General features: G+C 36.7%; 2 protein-coding genes across 2 annotated transcripts in view; one reads left to right on the top strand and one right to left on the bottom strand.

Annotated features, from left to right (window-relative positions):
* Window positions 1-6,481: 6,481 nt before the first annotated feature.
* Window positions 6,482-22,151, bottom strand: LOC123552003 (nucleoporin Nup43-like). Its single transcript, XM_045341352.2, has 8 exons — window positions 21,993-22,151; window positions 18,834-18,974; window positions 17,492-17,569; window positions 13,815-13,983; window positions 11,485-11,620; window positions 9,171-9,322; window positions 8,773-8,886; window positions 6,482-7,222 (listed from the first exon to the last, which is right to left on the bottom strand). Exons 1-8 carry the CDS (start codon window positions 22,116-22,118, stop codon window positions 6,987-6,989), a joined length of 1,152 nt encoding a protein of 383 aa, XP_045197287.2. The 5' UTR covers window positions 22,119-22,151; the 3' UTR covers window positions 6,482-6,986.
* The window catches only part of LOC123552001 (synaptic vesicle glycoprotein 2C-like), a 49,855-nt gene continuing 41,780 nt past the window's right edge, over window positions 16,449-24,523 (top strand). The window contains exon 1 of the mRNA XM_045341350.2: window positions 16,449-17,185. Within this exon, the coding sequence (XP_045197285.2) occupies window positions 17,182-17,185 (4 nt within the window). The 5' untranslated portion in view covers window positions 16,449-17,181. The remainder of the gene's footprint in view (window positions 17,186-24,523) is intronic.

Genomic DNA, 24,523 nt, shown 5'->3' with positions numbered 1-24,523 from the left:
CCATTACTTTGCTTACAGAGTTTGCATGTGTATGGATCATCTTTATTGCTCAAGTTATTGACTTGAATTTCCTCCTTAGTAAGTTTCTCACAATTAAAGTGTATCCAATGTTGACCAGTGGTGCAAAAAGTACCCCTAGTTTTGCAGGTTCGTTTACAACGGAGACAAAGATCAGAGTCAGTACGCATAGGAGAACCTATAACGGTAGATCCACGTATCTTTTGAATTTTCAAAATTTCATTTTCAAGCAACCTATTCAAATGCCCAATATCAGTCTGTATTTCACCCCTTGCATGTAGAACATATTTCTGTATTTCAATGATGGACAAGTTCATGTCTTTGGTCTTGCCCAGTGGATATGTTCTAGACTCTGTTGGACCATACCTTGCTAACTACAAGAACAATGATGCCGGCATAACCAAGCACATTCTCTCTCTTCACAATGATCTTACTGACTGGTTCCAGGAGGGAGATGTATGCATTCTGGATCCGGTTTTCCGTGACGTTCTAGAAGTTTTTGAAGATCTCGGTCTAGAACCAAAGATGCCAGCATTTCTTAAAGCAGGTATTGCCCAGCACAGTTTGACAGACGCCAACCAGAATCGGTTAGTGACCAAGATCAGGTGGGCTGTCGAGGCATACCATGGTAGAATGAAAAAGTGGTTGTTTTTTGATCATGTGATTCTTCATGATTTTCAGGATATCCTTGGTTGCCTTAACAGGGTCTTGACAGCTGCCACAAATGCATACTGCCCATCACTCATACAGACAAATGAGGATGATGCTGAGCTTGCGAGAGAAATGCTCCGCAAAGCAGAAGCCTCTCAACATGAACTTTGTGAGAAGGTTGAGAGAGGTCATCTGTCAAGTCGTGGGCGATGGACATCTGTGGACGCTGAGGATGCTGTGCCAGACTTTCCCAAACTAACTCAACAGCAACTCCCAAGCTTTGACATTTGGCTGCTACCAGTTGAAGCAAGCCAGGAGTTATACATGTGAGCATCTTTCAGATGATGGAGAGTACAATATAGATGTACACTTGTTAGCTCCTGGCATGCTTCGATCTCGTTTCCAGTCCAGACATTCCAACGCACATAGCCAGTTTAATTTGGTACTTGGGATCAGTCAGACACACTGACAAAACGATAAACTTGGCCAAGAAAACGAACAGGAATGTTTTGGATGCAGAACAAATGTAGCATTCTGTTGAATAAACTTTAAACCAAACAAATATAAAATACAAAAAAAAATGATTTCCTCTATTCTGGTGGCGTGCACGTCGCAGGGAAGGCATACAGTAAGTTAATATATGTATTTTAAGAGTAAATATTTTAATGATATATCAGCTTACTGCAACTGACAACCAGAAGAATATCTTATATCATGCACGCATCATTTTTCAAATATTCTTCATTTCATAGAAACACTGGTTTCTAAATATTTTGACATTTTGTTCATATATATATATACTATAGTGTTTTCATGTTTGAACTATTTACAAAAACGAATAAAATATCAATATTTAAGGTTTAGAAAATGCATGCAATAATTGTCAAAAATATTTAATGTAACAATATTGTACTCACACCCTGTAGGTAGTTTTTTTCAATTTTGAACACTTTCCCACCTGTGACCAAGCACCATTTTTGCAACACACGTATATAATAATTATTTACAAGGCATGTAAAATATTTTGTTGCGTCACTGGGGGGAAAGATGTTTAAAACAGAAAACTGTTTGTTGTTCACATTTCAATAGAAATGAGAATGAGAAATGTCTACAAAGTCATCTTTTTTGTTCACAAACTTGTAAAATTTAGTCGAATATATCAAGAAATGATCTTTAACTACCTTTATCGCATAGTGCGGCAATTTTCCTTTGATCTTTGCAGCATGTTATAGTAACACACATTATTACTACAAAACTGTGCTGATATCTTACAAAACTGTTGCGATATAAATCAACACGGAAATCTCTATGGAGTTTCATAAGAAAAAAAGTGTTCCGATATATATCAGCACAGTAAAACTGTTCCGATATATATCGGAACACTTTTTCTCTGTTGAGGTCCTATCAAGGGAGTATAATTTTTCCCTTTCAAAGAAAAGATGATTTTAGCTCCAATTTACAGTTCACAGAGAAAGAATTGTCACAAACACCTACATTTATAAAGTAAAAGAATAAATAAACAAGAATATTTCAAAAACTTGATAGTTATTGCCAAATTCAGAAATACATGAAATATATGAAATTCTGAGATTTCTCAAATGTTTCTTTTTCTTTGATTTTTTTTACAAACAAAACAACAAGTTTTACAATATGTCTGGCCAATGAAATGCAAAGATTTAAAACCAATGCAGAAATTTGTTGGGTACTAAGTGGGGAACACATTTTCTAAAACAGAAGTTTTAGTGTTTCTCGTTATTTTTCTCTTCACATATCTGTCTCGGCCTACCGGCCTCGACGATATGTGCAGAGAGAAATACCCTTGATGTACCCCTAGCTCTGATATAGCCTGGTAACACACTCTCACACATACTATAACTATTACATATCAGAGCTAGGGGTACATCTCGTTATTTTTCTCTTCACATATCTGTCTCGGCCTACCGGCCTCGACGATATGTGCAGAGAAAAATACCCTCGATGTACCCCTAGCTCTGATATATCCTGGTAACACACTCTCACACATACTATAACTATTACTTATTATGCTATTTCAGAAGTCTAGCCCTTGGTCAGTTTTTACTTAATTGGATAGGCAATATGAACAGGAAAGTGTCCGAGGTCCTTCGAACTTTCCCTAGAAATTATCAAGACAAACATTCTGATCAAGTTTCATAAAGATTGGGTCACAATCGTTTCCTTTGATTTGACATAGTGACCTAGTTTTTGACCCCACATGACCCAGTTTCGAACTTACTTAGAGATCATCAAGACAAACATTCTGACCAAGATTCATACAGAATGGGTCACAACTGTGGCCTCTAGAGTATTCACAAGGCAAATGTTGACGGATGCCGGACAATGACCGGTCACAATGTCTCACCTTGAGCACTCTGTGCTCAGGTGAGCTAAAAACTCAAGACATTCCCGCGCACTTCATGGAAATTTAATGACATTAAGGAACAAGTATTTGTTGTTTTTTACGCATTTTATGCTAGAATAGCGTTAACGCATGTTCATTTCATGTTATAACATCTTCAGAATCCCTCGGGATAAGTTGATACCCTCGCACTACAAGGCTCGGACACCAACCAATCCCTCGGGATTCTGGAGATGTTACAACAGGAAAAGAAAATGCGTTATCTCTACAATGAGACATTTTCGATGCCTCTTAGCAAGAATGACAGGCATATATGTTACATGAACATGTCAGGCGGGTTACAGTGTATATTGACCCTTCTTAATTAGAACACCTACAATTGATGGTGGTGTATTCATTGTTGTAAGTAAAGGAGAAGGCTGCTAACTGCTAGACTGATGATGACTCTCGCCACATGCGAACCATATGGACAAGTCCTTGTGCCGAAACACTGATTATGTTGTTGCGTCGTTTCTAGTTCTAAGTTGAATTTCTGCGCTGTTATTGTTCTACGTCGTTATGTTTTAAGTTAAATGGTTGTCCCGCGGCATAGTTGTTTGACTTCCGACTACTGATACTCCTCATAAAATAAACACATGGACAGTTCCAAACTGAAGGGGATCCATTCTAAACAAGAGTGCCGCCAAGCGGGGCAATATACGCCCGAAGGCTTACATCATAGGATAGGAGCAAAATTTTAAGAACTTGACTGTTGAAGCCCCAAAGGACTGGAACAACAAAAGGAAAACTTCAAAAAACAAATCTAAGTCCACAAAAAAAAATTCAAAGTCTACAAAAAAATCTTTATCAGGTACAGGTATGTAAAAATACACCTTAAAATTGGAGGTACCATCCATGTTGTACCTCAGAAAAGTGGTCTCGGTTTTTCCCTACGGCCAATAATAAAAAAGTTTCAAAATAAGCTATTTATAGTAACATAAAAGGGAAGTAATTCAAAAAAAAATTATTGTAAGTACAAAAAAAGAGATCTGCCAAATAAAAACAAGAGCACTGCAATGCAGAGCAATATACACAAAGCAAAGTCATATATGACCTTTGACCCTTAAGTGTGACCTTGACCTTGTAGCGAGTCATCCGGAACATGCGCTCTGCACATCGTTGCAATGTGGTGAACATTTCTGCCAAGTTCCTTCCAGCAGTTCAAGAGTTACAGAGCGGACATGAAACAAACTGATATGACTTTTGACCCCTAAGTGTGACCTTGACCTTGAAGCAAGTCATCCGGAACATGTGCTCTGCACGTCGTCTTGGTGTGGTGAACATTTGTGTCAAGTTTCTTTGAAATCCTTCAAGGGGTTCAAGAGTTACAGAGCGGACACGAAACAAACTGATATGACCTTTGACTCCTAAGTGTGACCTTGACCTTGAAGCGAGACATCCAGAACATGCGCTCTGCACGTCGTCTTGGTATGGTGAACATTTGTGTCAAGTTTCTTTGAAATCCTTCAAGGGGTTCAAGAGTTACAGAGCGGACACGAAACAAACTGATATGACCTTTGACTCCTAAGTGTGACCTTGACCTTGAAGCGAGACATCCGGAACATGCGCTCTGCACGTCGTCTGGGTGTGGTGAACATTTGTGTCAAGTTTCCTTGAAATCCTGCAAGGGGTTCAAGAGTTACAGAGCGGACACGAAATTGCTAACGGACAGACGGACAGACGGACACCAGCGTCATAACATAATACGTCCCTTCGGGCGTATAAAAATGACAAAATACAATATATATCGCATATCCATAGCCCTGACCAACCTATAAACCGGGCCAGTCTATTTTATAAGTACAACAACACTGTTGACCCATTTAAACAAGAGGTGGTTTCTACATGTACTCGTTTGTTTGTATATGTTTATTTATAATCGCTGCCAGTACCTAGTGGGAGGATAGTGTACGATACAGAAAACGCTCAAATTCCAGAACCTTCCCTGGTTCTTTAGCGTGCCAGGTGAACCTGCACCCATACACAGGACTCATATCCAAATGTTAGTAATTTTTAGTTGGAGAAGCGGGGGCTCAAACTCATGAACCCTGGTTTTGTTGTCAAACAGTGTTACCACTGCGTCCGCTCTATAGTTTCTACATTTTATTGCTAATAAAACGTCTGATCATCTGGGCCCAGTTGTTTGAAACTTTATCCGGCTGTTAAATGGCTGGTTACTATTAGTATTGGTGGGAACCACCAGTGTGGTATTTTGATTTTACAGTAAAGACTTTAGTGTTCACAATCTTTAACTCGTACATTTGTTTTCCTATATCAACTGAAATGTTGAAAAGTAACCCTAAAGGTTAATCAACTGTTAGCTTAATCGCCTGTTAAAGTTTCGAACAACTGGGCCCTGGTCTGCATCCTGTCAATGTGGCTGTAGAAGGCCTCCCGCCGGACGTCCATGTAGCCAGCCATCTTTCCTTTATGTGCCCCTTTTGAATTTTGGGGTGCTGACATCCTCTTTGTTGTCGATAAACCAGCTTAGGTAAGGTGGAATTAGGAAACCCTCAGAGATGTTGATCTGGTATCCGATGATGCCAGGAGATTAGTCCACTAAGCCCACGGCGAGGTTCCAGTACAAGAACACTCGATGAGAATCCGACCAGATGATGTATCGGCAAGATGCAACGATAGATATCCCCTTTTTACGGCCACTCGCATTCGACATTAACTAGGCCAGACGTTGACCTAGTCAGGGCGCTGACCCTATAAGTACTATAAATGCCCTCTCCACGATGTGTAAAATCCCTCCATGCATGATAAAGAAGTACTCAGGTCAAAGTTTGGGGATGTAACCCCCCCACCCCCCGCAGCACTCCTGAACAGCACTATTTGAAGTATATAATTGGTCGAGTGTTGGTCTTTCAGGAACTTGCCAGTAATTTTGCATTAAATACTCATATCCTTAACAAAATTCTCAACTCTTGACATTAGTTTCCTTATTCTGATTACTATTACACTCTTGTCTTATTTTGAAACTATGTCAATTTGTATGTCTGATGCAGTCTGCACGAAACTCAAGGATTTCACACCAGATGTCCAAAGTTATGATTTGTGGAGATTGTGACAAAAGGAAAACGAAGTACTTGTCCGAATTCTTGATTTTGTCAGACTCAAGAGGCTCAGAATACCGTTAAAGCCAGAAACTTTGCGGATCTAGTCGAATAGTCCCATATATATTCTATTTAAATTCTGCCAGGATTGCCTATAACATAGCTCTAAATTAGGTCTCTGATGATTTAACATTAAATTTTGATGAACAGACCAAATCTGATCAAGAAAGCTATACCTTAAGCAGGTTTTGAGGATGTCTGTTTAAAACGTAATCTGATTATGGAAAGTCTAGCTTAGAAAAAATTCTCCACTGGCTTCGATAACAAAACAACCAACCTGATATTCAATCTTGTATTTACATCAACAATATACAACAATATTGAAAAATATTTTTTAAGGAATGAAATGACTTCTTTTTAGACTCCCAAACAATTTAATTTTAAAATTACTTAAAAATAATTCATTAACTGCTGCCAATCCTTCCTGATCTGTTCTTCTGTGCGACTGACAAACCAAATCCACAAAATTCATTGCCATTTCTTGTATATCAACTTCCCTTAATATTGACACATACCACATATGTTTTGGTCTTTGGTCTATTTTCACTCACAAAATAATTACACATAACACTATGTATCTGCTTTCTTTCACTCAAAAATCAATTACACCACTGATCACGTGTCTAATCTTAAATTTCAAAAGCATCCTGTAATGGAGCTTGCACTCTTCAGAATTTTTTTCTCTCTCATGTTTGTGCAATTTTTTCCTATTAAAATTTTTCTATTATGACTTTTATAAATTACAAATGTAGAACTTTTGCTGCACCAAACTGTTTGCTGTGCTATCTTATGCCAGGTATATCCATAGCATAAATCGCCTCCTCATCCGAGCCACACAGTAAAATCTGTGACACTATGTCTATTGTATTTAATGGCAATGTCAGGCTTAATTTTGATTTCACATCAAGTTTCTGTCTGCCGGAGTCCAGTACGAGCCAGGGACTGGTTATACTCATGTTGCCAGCACCGCCAGTTGGTGTATTCTGTGAGAATAGGGAACCTCCTCCAGAGCCTGCTCCTGTAAGTGGAATCAGTGAATATTTTGGTTTTATACACCTTTGTGAATCACATGAAACAGGCATTCATGTATAATATCAGTCTTTTAAACCTACTAACTAAATGTGAATGCATTTGAATGACAACTTCCCACATAAATAAATCAAATGAAACTAAAACTGAAGTGGAAGATGTCAAACATCTTTTTAACTGATAAGAAGGTTTAAGCAATTTAAATGTATGCAACAGGCTGTACAGTGTCTATCAGAAATAACCAGCTTTCAAATTAATTAACCTAGGTTGCTCACTAGTTCAAGACATTATTCCACATGGATTCAAATCCTGTCAGCAGTATCTTGAAGACTTCACAGCCTCAACATTTAAATCAGCACTAATTAGCAACCAAGGAAGCAGAATCTGACTGTCTTGTTTTGTTAGGCTTGAGTCAATTCACGGCTTTTTCCCCCTATAAATCTACCTCCCTTAAAAGGAGGTAATCCCAATGCAAAAAAGTATTTTTCCCAAAGTTGAATTTAAAATTCCCAAATGATTACACCTTTTAGGGTTTTTGCTGTTTTAAGGTAGTTTTGCTAATTTGTATGTATATTTAGGTAAATTATAATACTGTACAACAATTACTGAAATGCAATTCATTAATATTTCACACAAAAACACATTTATGTAGATTTTGGTAATTTGCAAATTGTCCCAATTAAGACAATTTTCAAGAGCATTTTCCCAATTCCACGGGTGTCGGTGGCATTCCCAAATTGATGAAAAATAGGCCTGCAATTCAACACAATTTTTAGTCATATGGTGACCAGGTACCTTAGATAAACCAGCTGGATACTTCTGCATATGAAAGAACTCTACATCCCGAACAATTCTAAACCCACAGCAGTAAGGAAAGTAAATCGAAGGCAGCTGCCTTAAACACAAGGCCGTGGATGTCCATGAAGCAGATTAAAGGCAGGCCAGGGGCTTAGCTTAAAATTAGATGCCTGAAAACCCATTTTTCAAAGTGAAAAATATCTTTTCCTAAAGAGTTATTCAGTGAAAATTTGGCAAGGAAAAGCCAAAAATCAAAACCACTTTTGGAAAATGCAAGTACTGCAAGAGCCAAATACTTGCTTGTTTAATAAAGTTATGTTTGGATGGAAAATGTATCTATCCAGCTTCTTTGAAGGGTTCTGTTCTACTTAGTACTGGCTTTCTTTTGCAACATTTGAGGTGGAGAACAAACTCATATATACAGTCTTCATGCAGACATTTTTCTTGCTCTGGGATTGAACTAGTGACCTCTCAATCAAAGACTTTATCTATTCATGTCAGAGCAGAACTATACAGTCTTGTTTGGCCATAAAATGAGTATTTAGTCAAACCTTTGTAAATGATACCTCTGCCCAGAAAATACTTCTCTATCAAGGTAAGATACTCTTTCTCAGTGGACCATTTTTCTTAGACAATCACACCCTCCAGAGTAACAACCTTTGTACAATAAACACATTTAGGTCTTCACTATAATGTTGCCTACAGTATCAGAGCTTGCACTGTATAAAATCTCACACTTACCAGTTCCTGTGACTAATGATGCTACTGATGAGGCATTCCAGTGCCAGACGGAGCCGTCCTCGGAACATGTGAACAAATGGTCAGGATTGTTCGGGTGGAACTTCACCTCCCAAACTGAAACACATTTTAACCATACTTAACTTGTGGTTAGACGATCATTTATAGCTCCTGTTACAGCACAGACAAAAAACATGGTAGCATCAAGACTTAATTGTTACAGGACAGCTCAGTATAAACAAGATACGTATGTGAAAGCTGACCCTTACTGTAAACTGGCAGTGCTTTTTTTGCCTTACATAGTACGGATCCTTCACAAGCATATTCCCCATAGCAAATGTTGTAATGGCTACATATGTACATATTTTTTTTAGATTTAAACTTATGAACTGTTGACTTACTTGCTGCAGAATGAGCCTCTAGAGGTGTGACTGGGAATTTTTCCTGCCTGAGGTCCCACACAGATAACACACCATCGTACGCCCCTGTAGCAACTATATGATATTGGGTAGGATGTCTTGCTACACACTGCAGAGGTGTCTGTTCACCAGATCTACAAAAGGTCCATACAGAACAAAATACAAAACTTCTTTCAATATTTTTCGAGGATTTCTTGCAAAATTGGGCCAATTGTTTTCATTGATCTATTGTGCTGTATGTTTCGTGTTTAGCAACACATTTATGTGTTAAACACTTAATAAGCAAAAAACCTAGGTAAACTAAAATGTATTTGCCATGCAGTGCTTGTTATTCTAAGGATGTACACCTAGAATTTTGTTGAATGACAAAAATATCTGCTTCTGTAGGGTGATGTTAGGAGAGGTTATACTAAATGAAATATTTTCGCCTTACTGGTACGAAAACTTGGGGCTCACCAAAGCTAGTATTACAGTACTCGTTTATCAAGAGTTCTTTGAAACAAGAGCTGTCTGATGACAGCGCACTCGACTATTCGAAGAATTGATTGAAGAATGGGGTCAAAATATTTCCACGGATATTCAGACAAAAGGAATAAATAGATTAGACAAACAATGTTCCTGTATTACTTTGATTTCGATAAGTCTTGCACTAAATGGCAATATATGAGCCAATTTCAAAGTCCAAAAAGGGCCATAATTCAGTCAAAATAGTTATGTACTCTTGCCTACAGATGGAAATCATAATGATAAACAAGTGTTCAAAGTTTAAAGGCCATATGTCAAATAGTTTTAACAAAACATGGACTTGTATGAAAACAGAACCAATTTCAAAATCCAAAAAGGACCATAATTAAGCCAAAATAGATGACAGAGTTATGTTCTCTTTCCTACAGATAGAGACTATTATACTAAACAAGTGATAAAAGTTTCAAAGCCATATGTCAAACACTTTATAAAAAATATGAACTGGTACGAAAAACTTAACAAAGATTTCTTAGTCAAAATGGGCCATAATTCAGCCAAAATCCTTGATGGCGTTATGTACTCTTGCCTATAACTGGACATGGTGATGGTAAACAGGTGTTGAAAGTTTCAAAGCTTTATCTCAAAAGACTTTGTCAAAATATGAACTGGTACGAAATATTAACCCAGATTTCTGAGTCAAAAAGGGCCATAATTCAGCCAAAATCCTTGATGGAGTTATGTACTCTTGCCTATAACTGGACATGGTGATGGTAAACAATTATTGAAAGTTTCAAAGCTTTATCTCAAAAGACTTTGTCAAAATATGAACTGGTACGAAAAACTTAACCATGATTTCTAAGACAAAAGGGGCCATAATTCAGCCAAAATCCTTGATGGAGTTATGTACTCTTGCCTATAACTGGACATGGTGATGGTAAACAGGTGTTGAAAGTTTCAAAGCTTTATCTCAAAAGACTGTCAAAATATGAACTGGTACGAAATATTAACCCAGATTTCTAAGTCAAAAAGGGCCATAATTCAGCCCAAATCCTTGATGGAGTTATGTGCTCTTACCTATAACTGGAAATGGTGATGGTAAACAAATATTGAAAGTTTCAAAGCTTTATCTCAAAAGACTTTGTCAAAATATGAACTGGTACGAAAAACTTAACCATGATTTCTAAGTCAAAAGGGGCCATAATTCAGCCAAAATCCTTGACTGAGTAATGTGCTCTTGCCTATAACTGGCCATGATGATGGTAAACAAGTGTTGAAAGTTTCAAAGCTTTATCTCAAAAGACTTTGTCAAAATGTGGACTGGTACGAAAAACTTAACCCAAGGTGTGACGCCGACGCCGACGCCGTGGTGAGTAGGATAGCTCTACTTATTCTTCGAATAGTCGAGCTAAAAACTGCTCTGAATCATCAGATAAACAGTCATATTGACAGGTTTCCACTTCTTTAAGGCAGAATATATATTTGCAACCAATATTTGAAACAGCTGCTTTAACAGAAAGTATGGAATGGTCTTTTAATTATATTTTTTCAAATGATCTAAGTTTACCTAAAGGTAGTTCCGCATTTTTAGATCTATTTCTTTTTCTACAACGTACAATCTTATCAAACCTTTTTTTCTTTGCCACCCAGATAAATGACCCATGTCAAGTTCATCTAAAGTGTAGAAATACCTCCAACAGCCGAGTCCTCTTACCCGGTCATGCCAATGTCCTGTTTTTACAACTGATTACCCATTAACTACCATTAATTTTGCATGCTAGATATGTTCCTTTTCTTTGGTATGCATGTCTGAACAACAAATAAATACACTTACAGTGCAAAAGTTCTGACCGGGTCACCAGATGCTTGTCGGAGATCAAACACTTTCAGCTGCCCACTGGAATCTACAGAAATCACTTCTAACTGCTTTAAAAATGTGATCCCATTTATAGTGCAACTGTTGGCTTTATCTGGAATAGGAGAAGTAGAACACTGATGCAAATGAAATTCTGTAAGTGTATTACAACTAGCTCTGCTAAGGAAAACTTACACTGTACACTTGGTATTATTAATTAATTTGTCTTAATTTTTCTATTATTTGTGAATAAAGCAATCTGACGACTTCTAAATATTCTTGGATATCAATCAGCACCCATGTCCTAGAATGCAAAAACTCATGTTTTGCAAATTCTTAGTGCAGCAAATGAGGCTCCTAAACAAGAAATCACAAATGAACCTTAAGCCTGCTGGTGGCAAGTGATTCTGCCTTTGCAACCAGTGAAGACCAAGATCAGCCTGCACAGACTTGCACTATTCAGTCAGTAAATTTTCAGTGAACACCCGTTTGAATAATAAATGGTACTGCTCAAATTGAATGATAGACCAGTCCATTTTAGAAATTTAGCAGGGTAAAGATTAAAGCCTACATGAAAACTTCAACAGTAGTAAAAGTTTTCAGTATCAATGCCCAATGTTTTGTCTACTAAAGTCAGTATTTACCCATTTGAAACTGTATAATTTGGGGCATATATAGGCTCCGTATCAACAAGTTATATTTACTAAAGTATCTTTGTGCTGGGTTTCATTATTACATTTTTTCAACAGTAGCCTAGGTTAACATGGTTAAGGCTCCCACATTAAAATTTTACAGATTTTTGTAAACGTTTTAATACACAATCTTTCAAACATGAAACCGTTTAAATGGCAAACAATTATCCCGTGATATTGTCTTCAGTCATGACTCTGGCCAGCTTTTCCCTTCTAAAACAGGGGCCCATTATCGTATATGCACTATTTTCCCATAATCGTATATGCACTATTTTCTCAAATTAAACAGGACAAAATATCATAAATTCACGATAATGTTTGGTAACATTTTTGCATGTTTAGGCTGTGTTGACGTCGTGCTATGTTTTCAGGTTTTTTTCCAGCTTATTTGGGAACATAGCCTATACCCCCAAAATTGGGAATTTTGACACGTAAATGTTCCAAATTGGGAAATATTTAGTCCCACAGGATATAGTAAGGATGTGTTTAAGCACTTTCTCATACACTTGTTTCACATTGTACAACCTCTTTAACATACTTCCATTACAAAATTGTCCATAATTTGGTCAATTTTTGTGCAATTTTGATGAAAGTTTTTTCAGAATGTAGATTGGGAATTTTTGCACTCATTTTCGGAAAAATATGTACTTTCTGGCATTGGGAATATAGCCGAATAATGGCTATAAAAATGGCCAAAAAAACCCCTGGTTTTGAACTGTTTGATGCAATTCCATGCAAAATGGAACAATTTATTTTAATCAAATAGGATAACAGAATTTATCTTGCCACCTACAAGTTTCTTGCATTTCTACTGGTCAATAGACATCACGTGGAGACAGCATATATTCCATATCCTGCTAGTATATTTCAGATATGAATTTTGATTAAATCAAAATGGCTGCCACACTGCCGGCTTAATTGAATCAAGCCAGATTCAGTGTGCGACATTAACTTTTTAACAACGTAGCCAATGGGGCTACGGACTTCCAATTTTTTGAAATCTTGTTTTGGAAGTTAAATAGTTAAATCATCATGAAATAAAGGAATTGACATATTTGTTACTCAGCAGTTTGTTGTAGGATCATTTAATCTATGTACAGGATAAATGATTTAACAGGAAACGGGATGAAAGCCGAAGTATCAAGACATTTATGACATCGTGATATCTGGTAACTTTCGAAGGGATGGAACAAGAAGTTTTTTAGTGTTTGCACTGTAAGTAGCTTTGTTAATATACAAAATGTATTGATTATAGCATGTAAGTAAAGGGTAGTCGGCAAGATAAAATTGTTACACTGCTTGTTGGTGACAGGATACGGGATATATGCTTCGCTCTCGCCTGATATAGATTTCCTCGACAGCGTATATCCCGTATCCTGTCACCAACAAGCAGTGTAACAAATTATATCACTTGTTAAACAAGTGCGCAAAATAGCGGCTTACTGTTCATCGAAAAAGAGACATATAATATCATTAACAGGCAGTAAACACTTGTTTCATTCAGTTTTATGAACAGGGAAAAACTTTGATGGTTGGAAGGGTGATCGTTTCGTTTAACCGGGTACTTCAACCGGCATACATGTATATTCTGATTTAGTCACATTTGGCGATAATTACCTATCACTCTGACAGGTTTTCTGTATGCAACATTTAGAACATTTATGCGACCATCTTCTCCTGCTGATACAACCATATCTTCACCCTGAGTTGTTAAACAAGTACAAGGGCATCCTTTATCTCCTGGGTCCTTGTGTATACCTTCCCAACTCATTGAAGCACCAAGTGTCTGAAATGATCATTCTCTTTTAAAAAAATTGTAGTGTTTTTTTTTCTTCAGTGGAGAGGAGGAGAAGGAATGTAAATATTTTTGCTTCAAAATTCCCACCTTACACAATAAGTACTTCCTCTTTATAGCTGGAATAAAGTCTTATTATACATATACGTAGACGGTAATACATACAAGAGCAAGACATAACATCTTGTGCTAAAATACACTGGTGAGTAAGGATTTTTAATCTACAAAACAAAACAGCATGACTTGAATATTCAAAAGCCTGTCACTTAAAAAGTTAAATAATGAAAACAGATCCATATAAACAAGAATTAAAACGGCACCAATTTCAAGTCGTGGAACTTTCCCCTCTTATGTTGCTTCATGAGATAACAGATTAAACCCAAAATATTGCTATGTTAAACAAGTGGCGTATCTAAAACAAAAGGGTCATCAGCGTTCGACACTAACTTTTTTGCCAGGTATCTCGAAGGAATACCTGCTGGGAAATTTAGGAATCCCTGCTGAAAATTAGGAGTCCCTGATAACAAAATGTGGTTAGAACATGAAAAAACTAAAATCTAACAAACACAACTGTTTACAGTACTACATGTATTTTATTTTCACTTTATTTCCATTTTACATCAATGACAACAATAGCTTGTATGACTTTTGCTGTAAAAGAATAATGTCATTTCTGCCCAAGTCCTCTTCCCCCTCATCTTCACTACCATCGCACTCCTCTGCGATTTGTTGTAGTTCATCTAAATGTATGCCGCCTAGTTCATTCCCCCTTATAACCCCCTTATTTGTAATCATTTTTTTGACATAAAAAAAAATTCCAAAAAGTCTCCCTTAAATAAAAAAAAAAATTCAAAAAAAAAAAAAAATGTTCCGACCTACCTACCCTAATTTTTTTAGCATGTTACCAGATACAAAGATTTTTTAGGCCTTATTAATGCAACTCCAACAGACTTTATCTAAAACTAGTACATTGGTCATAACAGATTTTCTTAAACATTTCATATTTTAGTTGTTTTATTTTGCACATTGCCTAAAAGTGGGTGGGGTTTAGTGTTTGCATGCTTTTATTATCAGCAAATTCTTCTAAATAAGAGCTGCTTTGGCAACAGTGATCATATTTTTCGTAAATGCAGACGTTTTATTGGCTTTTATTTTAGTTTGTACTAGAAAAATCTTGTAAGAAATGATAAAAATGTTCGAAAATGTCGGTCTAGAAAACGAGTAACGAAAAACAAAAGTAACAGTTAAAGTTCTTGAAAAGATAACTGTTTTAACTTTATTTTCTCATCATACCACGTATAATTTCTGCTTATTTAATTTGTTTTGCCCAAACAAAGCCTCGGCAATGATAATAAATTTGTTATAGACCGTAACGGCCGACCGGCTCATGTAATCGTATCGAGCACACAAAATAATGGTACAAACACGATAATCTAAGGCTGCATTGTTTATCAATTAACTTGTAAACATTGATCAATAAACACCTTTGATAATGACAAGGCATATTGTACTAAATACAAACCGCGAGATAAGCACGTGTCATTTGGCGCGTGGCGTGACTGACATCTGTCGGTAGCTAATTAACATACGACGCTCCGCCTACTGCCATATTTCCGCTTGTGCCGGCGAACAATATTGAAATTCACTGGGATTTTGATTGACAGGGGGCAGAACTATCGAACTTGGAACGCATCTAAGTAAATTTCCGCGAGTCAAGCCGACGCGCGTGCCGTAATTTATGCGGGTAAAATACGAGTTTTTCTCGATTTTCGCGGGTCAAAACCCGGGACCTCGGGTCAACTGAAGCAAAAGACCGATGTTTGAGCGAACAAGACTGGGGAATTTCATTTTTTTTAGAATCATATTTTATTTGAAAATCAAGAGTCCCGACGGAACACCGAAATTGTGAACTTTAGGATCCCTTGCGGATTTTTGGTGTCCTCGGGATCCCGGGACACCGTTAGTGTCGAACGCTGGTCATTGACACTAAAGCGCTCACCAGTGTTCAAGGCTTCAAGTGTGTTTGTATAAGTACAGAGTTAGGTTTCTTCTATGTTAGCCTATATTATATATATATCACACACACTTTTGAACCTAGGGCAATAATTTGAACAATTATGGCAGACATTACAAATATGATATCACACGCCAAATATCAAGGCTCTAGCTATTACTGATTCAGAGAAGAAAAGTGACCACGCCCCATGAGGGCGATGTTTTTTGATGAATCAAAATAATTTGAACAATCTTAGTAGAGGGTCACACAAGGACCATTTGTGTAAAATTAGTCTAAAATCGGGCCAGCAGTTTCATACAAGAAGATTTTTAATGTTTCCACTATATACATATATAGGAAAAGTGACCACACCCTCTAGCGGCCATTTTTTTGACGAATCGGTATAATTTGAACAATCATGGTAGAGGGTGACACAAGGACTATTTGTGTGAAATTATTTCAAAATCGGACCATCGGTTTAGGAGGAGTTGTTGTTTGAAGTATCAAGGCTCTAGCTATTATTGATTCAGAGAAGAAAAGTGACCACGCCCCATGGGGGCTATGTTTTTTGATGAATCAAAATAATTTGAACAATCTTAGTAGAGGGTCACACAAGGACCATTTGTGTAAAATTAGTCTAAAATCGGGCCAGCAGTTTCATACAAGAAGATTTTTAAAGTTTCCACTATATACATATAAGGAAAAGTGACCACACCCTCTAGCGGCCATGTTTTTTGACGAATCGGTATAATTTGAACAATCATAGTAGAGGGTGACACAAGGACTATTTGTGTGAAATTATTTCAAAATCGGACCATCGGTTTAGGAGGAGTTGTTGTTTGAAGTTTTTTTTATTTTTAGCTCTGGCAGCCCCTATGTGCAACCAAGCATCCATTTAGTGGTTTTGGAGATGTTGTTTAAACACAAATGTTGACGTTGGACGACTTGACACATGCAAGCACAGACGATGGACACAGCATGACCACAATACCTCACCAGGAGCACTTTGCTAAAAACAATCAGTTATGGATGGGATCTGTGTACTGCGTGTCAGATCATCACAGTGAACATAGTATAAACATAATATAATAAATATTATGTGAACGTGTAATCCATTCCCAGAAGCGGTTACTGAGATACCATCGTACATACAAAATTTACAAGAACTGAGAACAGGATGTGGACATCGACAAATGGGTGAGTGCAATAGCTCTAATTCTTTCTGGAAATTCACCAGTTGGGATAACAATACATGTTTCGGAGGTGTTTTTCTTACTCTCTTTAGCTGGTTAGCAATAATAGTAGTATAGAACAATATATATATATACACAACTAGCTCTACTTAGGAATGGACACACATTTTTCCTCAATGCTTGTATTCACTGACCTTATAGTGTTATTTTGCCAGCTGTAATTTAAAAGAAGTATCACACGTAAATTGTGACGTAGTACGGTACCTGTGAGTTTGTGTGATGTCTGTAGAGTGTAATGTATCACACCTACCTGTGAGTTTGTGTGATGTCTGTAGAGTGTAACTGTTCCAGTAGATGATGAGGACACAACATGATCTGCACTGATAAACTACAATTGAAATATACTTCTGTATTACACAAAACATTATAAATACAATAAATTATATACATTTCTAACATACCCAAAATGTGTTTTACTGCCTAACACACCTGGTAAAAATTTATTCAGTCTCACAAAACAAAACTGAAAGTTTTACAAGAGAGAAGAATAAAATTCTGTATGTTATGAAATTAGGATAGCCATTTTGAATTCTTTATAATTCTCATGTATCATATTTTAATATTAAGAAAGTTGACTCCATTTATTTTGTTTGTTTTACATTAATTTAGTGTTGTTTTTCAGCAGTAATTTAGGTATGTTACTGCAGGCAGTAAATCTAAACAGTTTTTCTCGATCCGGTACTAATATGTTCTGCACAAGTAACTGTCAACTTCTCCACATTAATCAGAGGTAGAAGACAAAATGACTTCTGACACAGTATCTTTTATCAAATCGTCACACCGAAAATATATAGTTAAAACTGTTTATACTGATTTATTTTAGGTCGATTGTGAAACAAGTTCTACAACTTATATTAACCACTTTCGACACCTCATTCCTGATGGTATCCATCGCCACGAGGGTATGAGAAAATATATCTCGCCCTGGGATCAAACTCATGACCCCGTGATCCATAGATCTGCACTCTCCTTATAGAGCTAAGCCAGTACACCCGATAAGTCAACTTAATAAAATACCTCAGACATACCCCTACACTAAGTAACAGACTTGAACTCGGGACTTTGTTAAACTTCTAAAAAGTCCTTGTAAGGTTAGACAATTGCCAAGCTTCAATGTTAGGGTCATGCTTTCATGTCCCCATCCCTACCCTCCACCAGAAACTTGGGAAGACTTGTTAAAATTGCTACTGATCACTTGTGTTAAGTTTCATTAAATTGTGTGCATGGGTTCAGGAGATTAGGCGCACACAAGATTGCATATGCAGACTCTATGTATATAGTATAGTAACAAAAATAAGTTACTTTAAGTTCATAAGTTCATAACTTTGCAATTTTTTTTTTGAAAGAACCTAACATGCACCAAGCACAACTACTGTTGTTACTGACCACTTGTGTGAAGTTTCATTAAATTGTGTCAAGGGTATGAGGAGAGTTGGTGCGCAAAAGATTGTCTGCAGACAGACAGACGGATGAACAAAAAGACAACCTGAAACCAGTATACCCCCCTTACAACTTCGTTGTTTGCCATTGGTGGGTAAAATGAAGAGTAACTGCTATTCTATTTCTACATGGTCTGTAAACTTGTATCATACCTCAAGATCTGTAACATCTCCTGTATGTGGCACCTCACAGAGAAGATTTGGCTCTCTAACAGCTGGATCATAGCCTCCAGCCTCCATGTCCATGACCTCTTGTTCCATAGATGGCAGTTTCCATAAACATACCTTTCCAGCCTGTGAACATGGTTAAGTGTGAAAAAGCCAATTGTTTTGGGCTATTCATTATTATCAACAAGAAGCTACCAGGTTTATAGGCCACTTCCAACAGCCTTGTTGCGTTAACTCATAAATAGCTTTAAGTGTCTGCCTACGGATCAAAAGTTCCACTGCTTCGAGTCACAGTAGGGACCTCAGTATTTTCTCTCGCAGGGTTTACTTTACTCCTTAATTAGTAGTCCTTGGTGCCTCCTTAGTAGAGTTAATTTACTGACCAGTTAAGAGAGTGTATTTTTGTTCTCGCTCGCATCAACATTTATAAATCTAACTTTAAGCGAAGGTTTAGAAACATCTGATTTTGAGCCAGTTTAATGATTACATTGTGTTTATGCTTTTAAATTTAAATATCTGAACAGCGTGCATGCAAAGAAGTCGAACATTTATGGCATTATTATGAAAAACATCAGCAAGTTCATTATAATTTCTGAAGAAGTCTTAGAAAATTTGGAGAAAACACATGAAACGTCTTCTACATCTACATCTTTCACCCAACCGTCGATTTCCGATTATAACTGGGCGGCGCTGTCAGAGAAACAGTTGTTAAAGAAATGATATGTTACAATGTTAAAAGAATAAAAGCTAAAAAAAAGACAGTATGCTACAGTTAAAACTGGACAGAGGCAATAGAATTACATATTGACCACCGCCAGCCTTTCTCTAAAGATACTGAGACTGAGGCTAGATTTGACATAAGTTGGTAAGGAGTTCCAGAGTCGGATGGTCCTTGGGAAGTAGGAGTTAGAGAAGTATTGAGTGTGAGACATGGGGATTAAGTAATTTAGGTTTCTAGTTGGAATAAAATGAGATTGGTTGACTGCAACTGTCTGGGTCCTTATTTTATAAAACATTACTAAATTAGTAATGAATTGTGTAACCTTCTATATTGGAGTGTATTCCATTCTAATGTTTTCAACATTTGTGTAACACTACTGGTGTAACTGTAGTGACTGGTACATGACGTACTTAGCAGCTGAACATTTTCGACTTTGCTTGTAAGGGTTTTTTGCCAAGGATGCCAGACGCTTGAACAGTACTCCAGTTGAGGGCGGACATAGGTGTTATAGGCAGCAATTTTGACCTTTTTATTGTCAGTTTTGACATTTCGTTGTATGAAGCGAAGAGTGGAAGTTGCTTTGGAAGTAATATTGTCGATGTGTTTAGACCAGTTTAGATCCTTGGAAATGGTTATGCCTAGGTATTTAGCTGCCTCGCAAGTTTTTAACTCTATATTGTGAAGTTTGTAGGGGTAGACCACAGGATTTTTCTTTCTAAAGATTCTAAGGACTTCACACTTGTCCGGGTTGAACTCCACGGACCATGTCTTCTCCCAGGTTTCTAAGCTAATGAGGTCTTGTTGCAGAGATATACTATCTGAAATGGAGTTGATGGTAAGGTATATTATGGTGTCATCTGCAAACATTCTTGCGTTACATTTGACCGAGTCTGGTAAGTCACTGATATATACCAGGGAGAGACAAGGCCCAAGAACAGACCCCTGGGGAACTCCAGACAGTGCAGGAAGTTCACTGGAAAAATGACCATCAACAGCAACTTTCTGGGATCGGTTGGACAGGAAAGATTTGACCCATTTGGTAATTTGTGGATTGACACCAAGGCATTGTAGTTTATAAATTAATCTAATGTGATCGACCTTGTCAAACACCTTGGAAAAGTCTTAGTCTAAATAATGAGACCTTGGGTAGACCGATTTTACATTTTGATATTTTACGTTGTCTACCTAGAGGTCTCAACCAGAAACAATCAAAACTGTGGTGGAAACAGTGGTCGATTGAAATTACAATTTATCAGTAGTCACGATTTTTCTTTAGCCCTAACAGCTTACCTGTTGCAAAGAGCTATAAAAATAAATAGATTGGCAACTTGAAAGGCATATAGAGCAAATCTCGCCAACCTCCCGTGACAAAAAACGAGATCTCGTTTACCGGAAGTGGCGCTTTCTCCACGCGCCATTTTGTATGCGAAAGCAATTATTCATTGGTAAAATAATTATCACCGTATGACCACGCTTCTTTCGATGGCAAAAAAAAAAAACACGTGTACTTCGTGTCTTAAGACCATTTCAAATTAAACTAATTTTGTTTTAGGAGCTAACATGTATTTTAAATGTAGTTTTAAAGGTACAAATTGTAACTCCATGCTCGCCGATGTTTGTTTTTAGTAAGATAACGCCGAATCACGCTCTGACACGAGCTCACCCGAGATTACAGCCAGTTGCCATTCTGTGTATTTATACTTCTTTGCCTGTTGTTTTAAATCATAAATAGTAAATAAAAAACGTAAGAACAGGACATATTTATCAAGAATTTCTGTTGTAAAAAATTTAAACCTCTAACGTTTCAATTGTCTTCATGTAATGGCGGTCGGAGGCATGACCAATGAAAACGGTTCGTGTAATAATGTGTTTACCTGTATCGGCCATTTTCCAATATGTAGTACAAGCGATTTAAACCTCTGAATTATTTTAACTGCCATAGTTTGAAAGTTTTTTAAGGAATCTAGATAATACTGGAAAGGAAAAATTACAGGCTTTCTATGTATGTATTTCTTTTTTTGATACGTCACTTTATTATAACACAAAATTATTCCCACACACGGATTCCATTGGGTGTTATTTACACAAAGAAGGGAACAGTGCTATCACATTCTTTTCCTTTTCTGGTTTGTACTCGGAGGCGGATATCGACAAGTCAAAAAATATTAACGATATTCAACTCTCGTGTAAAATTATTTGGACTAGAAAAAAGTCCATGACAATAACATCTGTTTGTAATTGACTTGAACGTTATTTAAACTAAATAAGACAAATAAAGTAAATAGTTCATTTTAACAGATTGTCTATACTTATCTAATCAGCAAATAGATAAAACGAAAGTAAGATATTTCGGTGGTGTCCTACATAAAAATGAAGTACATAACTTTAGAAGAGGAAGAAGGTTACACTGAACTACAACAGACCTCGTCATCCCAGTTTCCTGTGGCGAAAACATCTGTTTCGTGTGAGTACTGATTTTGATTTGGTTTCCATCGGATTTTTGAAATTTTCTGTGATACAAATTTTACAATCGGTGGAGAGTCGTCCATTTTGAAATTTCACATGGCGCGTACATCCGGGTTAGTCTCAATGATAAAGCGCTTTACGGCCGAATTCAATATTGCGGGAGATTCGAAAAATAAAAAGACGCCAATCATTGAACGTCCTTGTCCAAACGACCTTAGTAAAGAAAAAGAAATGGGATGATTCAAATTATTTTTATATCAGATTTACATTATAACAAAGAGCTATAAAAATAAATTTACTTCTTTGATTATAACAAGATTTCCAGGTGTATTCTAAAAATCTATTTTAGGCCAAAATGTAATATGAAGTCAGATAAAGCCTGGGAGGTAGAGCACTTTCTTTAAAAATCTACTTGGTTATTGCAAAAAATATAGATCTAGTTCTTTGGTTCTAAGGTAAAAAATAAAATTAACATGAAAGTTTTTACACACATATATGTATATAGGGTTAGGGTTAGAGATTCTATTCAAAATGAAAGACATCTGGAAAAAAATCTCCGAATACCTTTAAAGAATTCTTTAAAATCATTTATTATTTAAATGGCATTGTCTCGTTTGTAAAGGCTGTCTATGTCCGCGAAAGGTGTTCAAAAGAAACAGGTAGACAGACATGTAGACATGCAAACAGAAAGACCTTGTTACGGATTTTTTGCCATTACTTGTCATGTGCGTACACGAATATTAACGAATATAGTTTCGGTAAATAAAAAGCAATGCACTGTGGTCATTTTTTTTTTCATTTCGACCTATGAACGAATAGAGTATATTTTTTTCGGCTGGGTTAATTTGGCATTGGATGGACATACCCAATGGCAAATAGTTTGTTTTTTTCTCAATTTTTGAAACTAGAATTCCCATACAAAGCTGGGAAAAAGGAATTATGAAAGCTTGACGCAAAATGGAGGTCTGAAAATAAATTCTTATTGCTATTTCTTGTTATAAAACAGTTTGAAAAAACAAACAAGGTAACACTGATAATAGTCCATTTGGTTATTAGATTCCGATGATCGGATGTTTAACGAGACGTTTTCTCCACATGCACCTGTAATCCCGAATCAGTGGGAAGAAACATTGCAGTAATTTTAGAATTTTAGACTTGAATTGAGAAAAATACACGAATTCTGCGGCGAAAACTTATCAAAAGCATTTGCAAGCGACTATAATTTGCACCTTAAGAGGACTTCAGACAATGGAGATAATTGTAATTCATGCAGATTTTGCAAAAAAATGACCCATATATTAATATATAGATTTTTCCGTTATTATGAGAGATTTTTGCAGATTTTATTAATTACTAAATGTTACCCTGTGAGCAGATGGATAATGAGTACACAAGGTAAACAAGAAATACTTGTTATGGCATCCTGACCACTAACTGTCAAAGCTTTTATATTTGATCACCCTCACATTATCAGTGATTAATAGTGGTTATTGATTCTAGAGGGCTTCAGTTAGTAAATAAAGCTAACAATGACAATACCATCGTTTTAAGATTTACATCTCTCAATTTATAATATGGTATACGTACAAAAAATATATGATAAGAGAGATGCAAGGTGTTTTTTTAAAATTTGATATTAATATTGTCAATTTCCTTCACCTAAATGGAAATGTAATTTATGCCACATCTTGTTTATATTTCACAGCTCATAATATTTGCCAGTAGTCAGTCTGTAACATTGCTATTACAAAAAAGCTTCTTCAGCAGGGCTACCGTTATCATAAACTTCGTTAATCGTATTTCGAAATTAGTGATTAAATCAAAAAGTAAGTTTTTCTTTTTAAAAAAAGTTCCGGACATAGCCATTTCCAAACATAATTAATTGAACTTATCTTACGTTTTATTGCAAGAGAAGGCTATGATCATATTGTTCTGAGGCACATTGAACGTTTAGTGTTCAGTCCTTTTACAGCTGGTCACTACACTTTCCTCTTTGATTTTGCGATGACTGGGCAGGTTTGGGACTCCATGGTATCTAGCTCTTAATTCCCCGTCTTGGGACGGACTCGTTTGATATTCGTCCCTTGCATTATTTTCCGTGCCCTCTAATGGTGTTTTGTTAGTGATCTGGCTTCTGCAAAGTCATCGGGTACATATGTTTACAGTTCCATAGGTTTTGATTTATATGTCTTTATATTAGCATATTTTGTGTTTTACAATGTTTTTCTGTGGTTATTACTGTTTCGTGTGTTAGGGATTCACTTGTTGTGTGTGTGTGTGTGTGGGGGGGGGGGGGGGGGGGGGGGGTAATTTTATTTACACTGTCTTGCCATTATAGAAACATGGTAGAGCTTAGAGAGTGAGGTTTGTATTACTTATACATGTGCTCAGCCAATGTGTGCGTGTAGACAGTAGCACCAACCCATATTTTTATATGAAGTATTGTATGTAGAAATGTGTTCGATGAATAATTTTCAGCACACATTAA

The sequence above is a fragment of the Mercenaria mercenaria genome, chromosome 4 (assembly GCF_021730395.1).
Source record: "Mercenaria mercenaria strain notata chromosome 4, MADL_Memer_1, whole genome shotgun sequence".
NCBI lineage: Eukaryota > Metazoa > Mollusca > Bivalvia > Venerida > Veneridae > Mercenaria > Mercenaria mercenaria.
This window is presented reverse-complemented; position numbering and strand designations above follow the sequence as displayed.

Bases quoted from the DNA above. Each gene is read 5' to 3' on its own strand.
- LOC123552003 (XM_045341352.2), bottom strand. From the start codon at position 22,118: ATGGACGACTCTCCACCGATTGTAAAATTTGTATCACAGAAAATTTCA. The intron at 18,975-21,992 runs GTCTGTTGTAGT...CCATGTTCACAG, and splicing joins CAGGAAACTGGGATGACGAG to GCTGGAAAGGTATGTTTATG. The intron at 7,223-8,772 runs GTAAGTGTGAGA...TTCCACTTACAG, and splicing joins ATCATTAGTCACAGGAACTG to GAGCAGGCTCTGGAGGAGGT.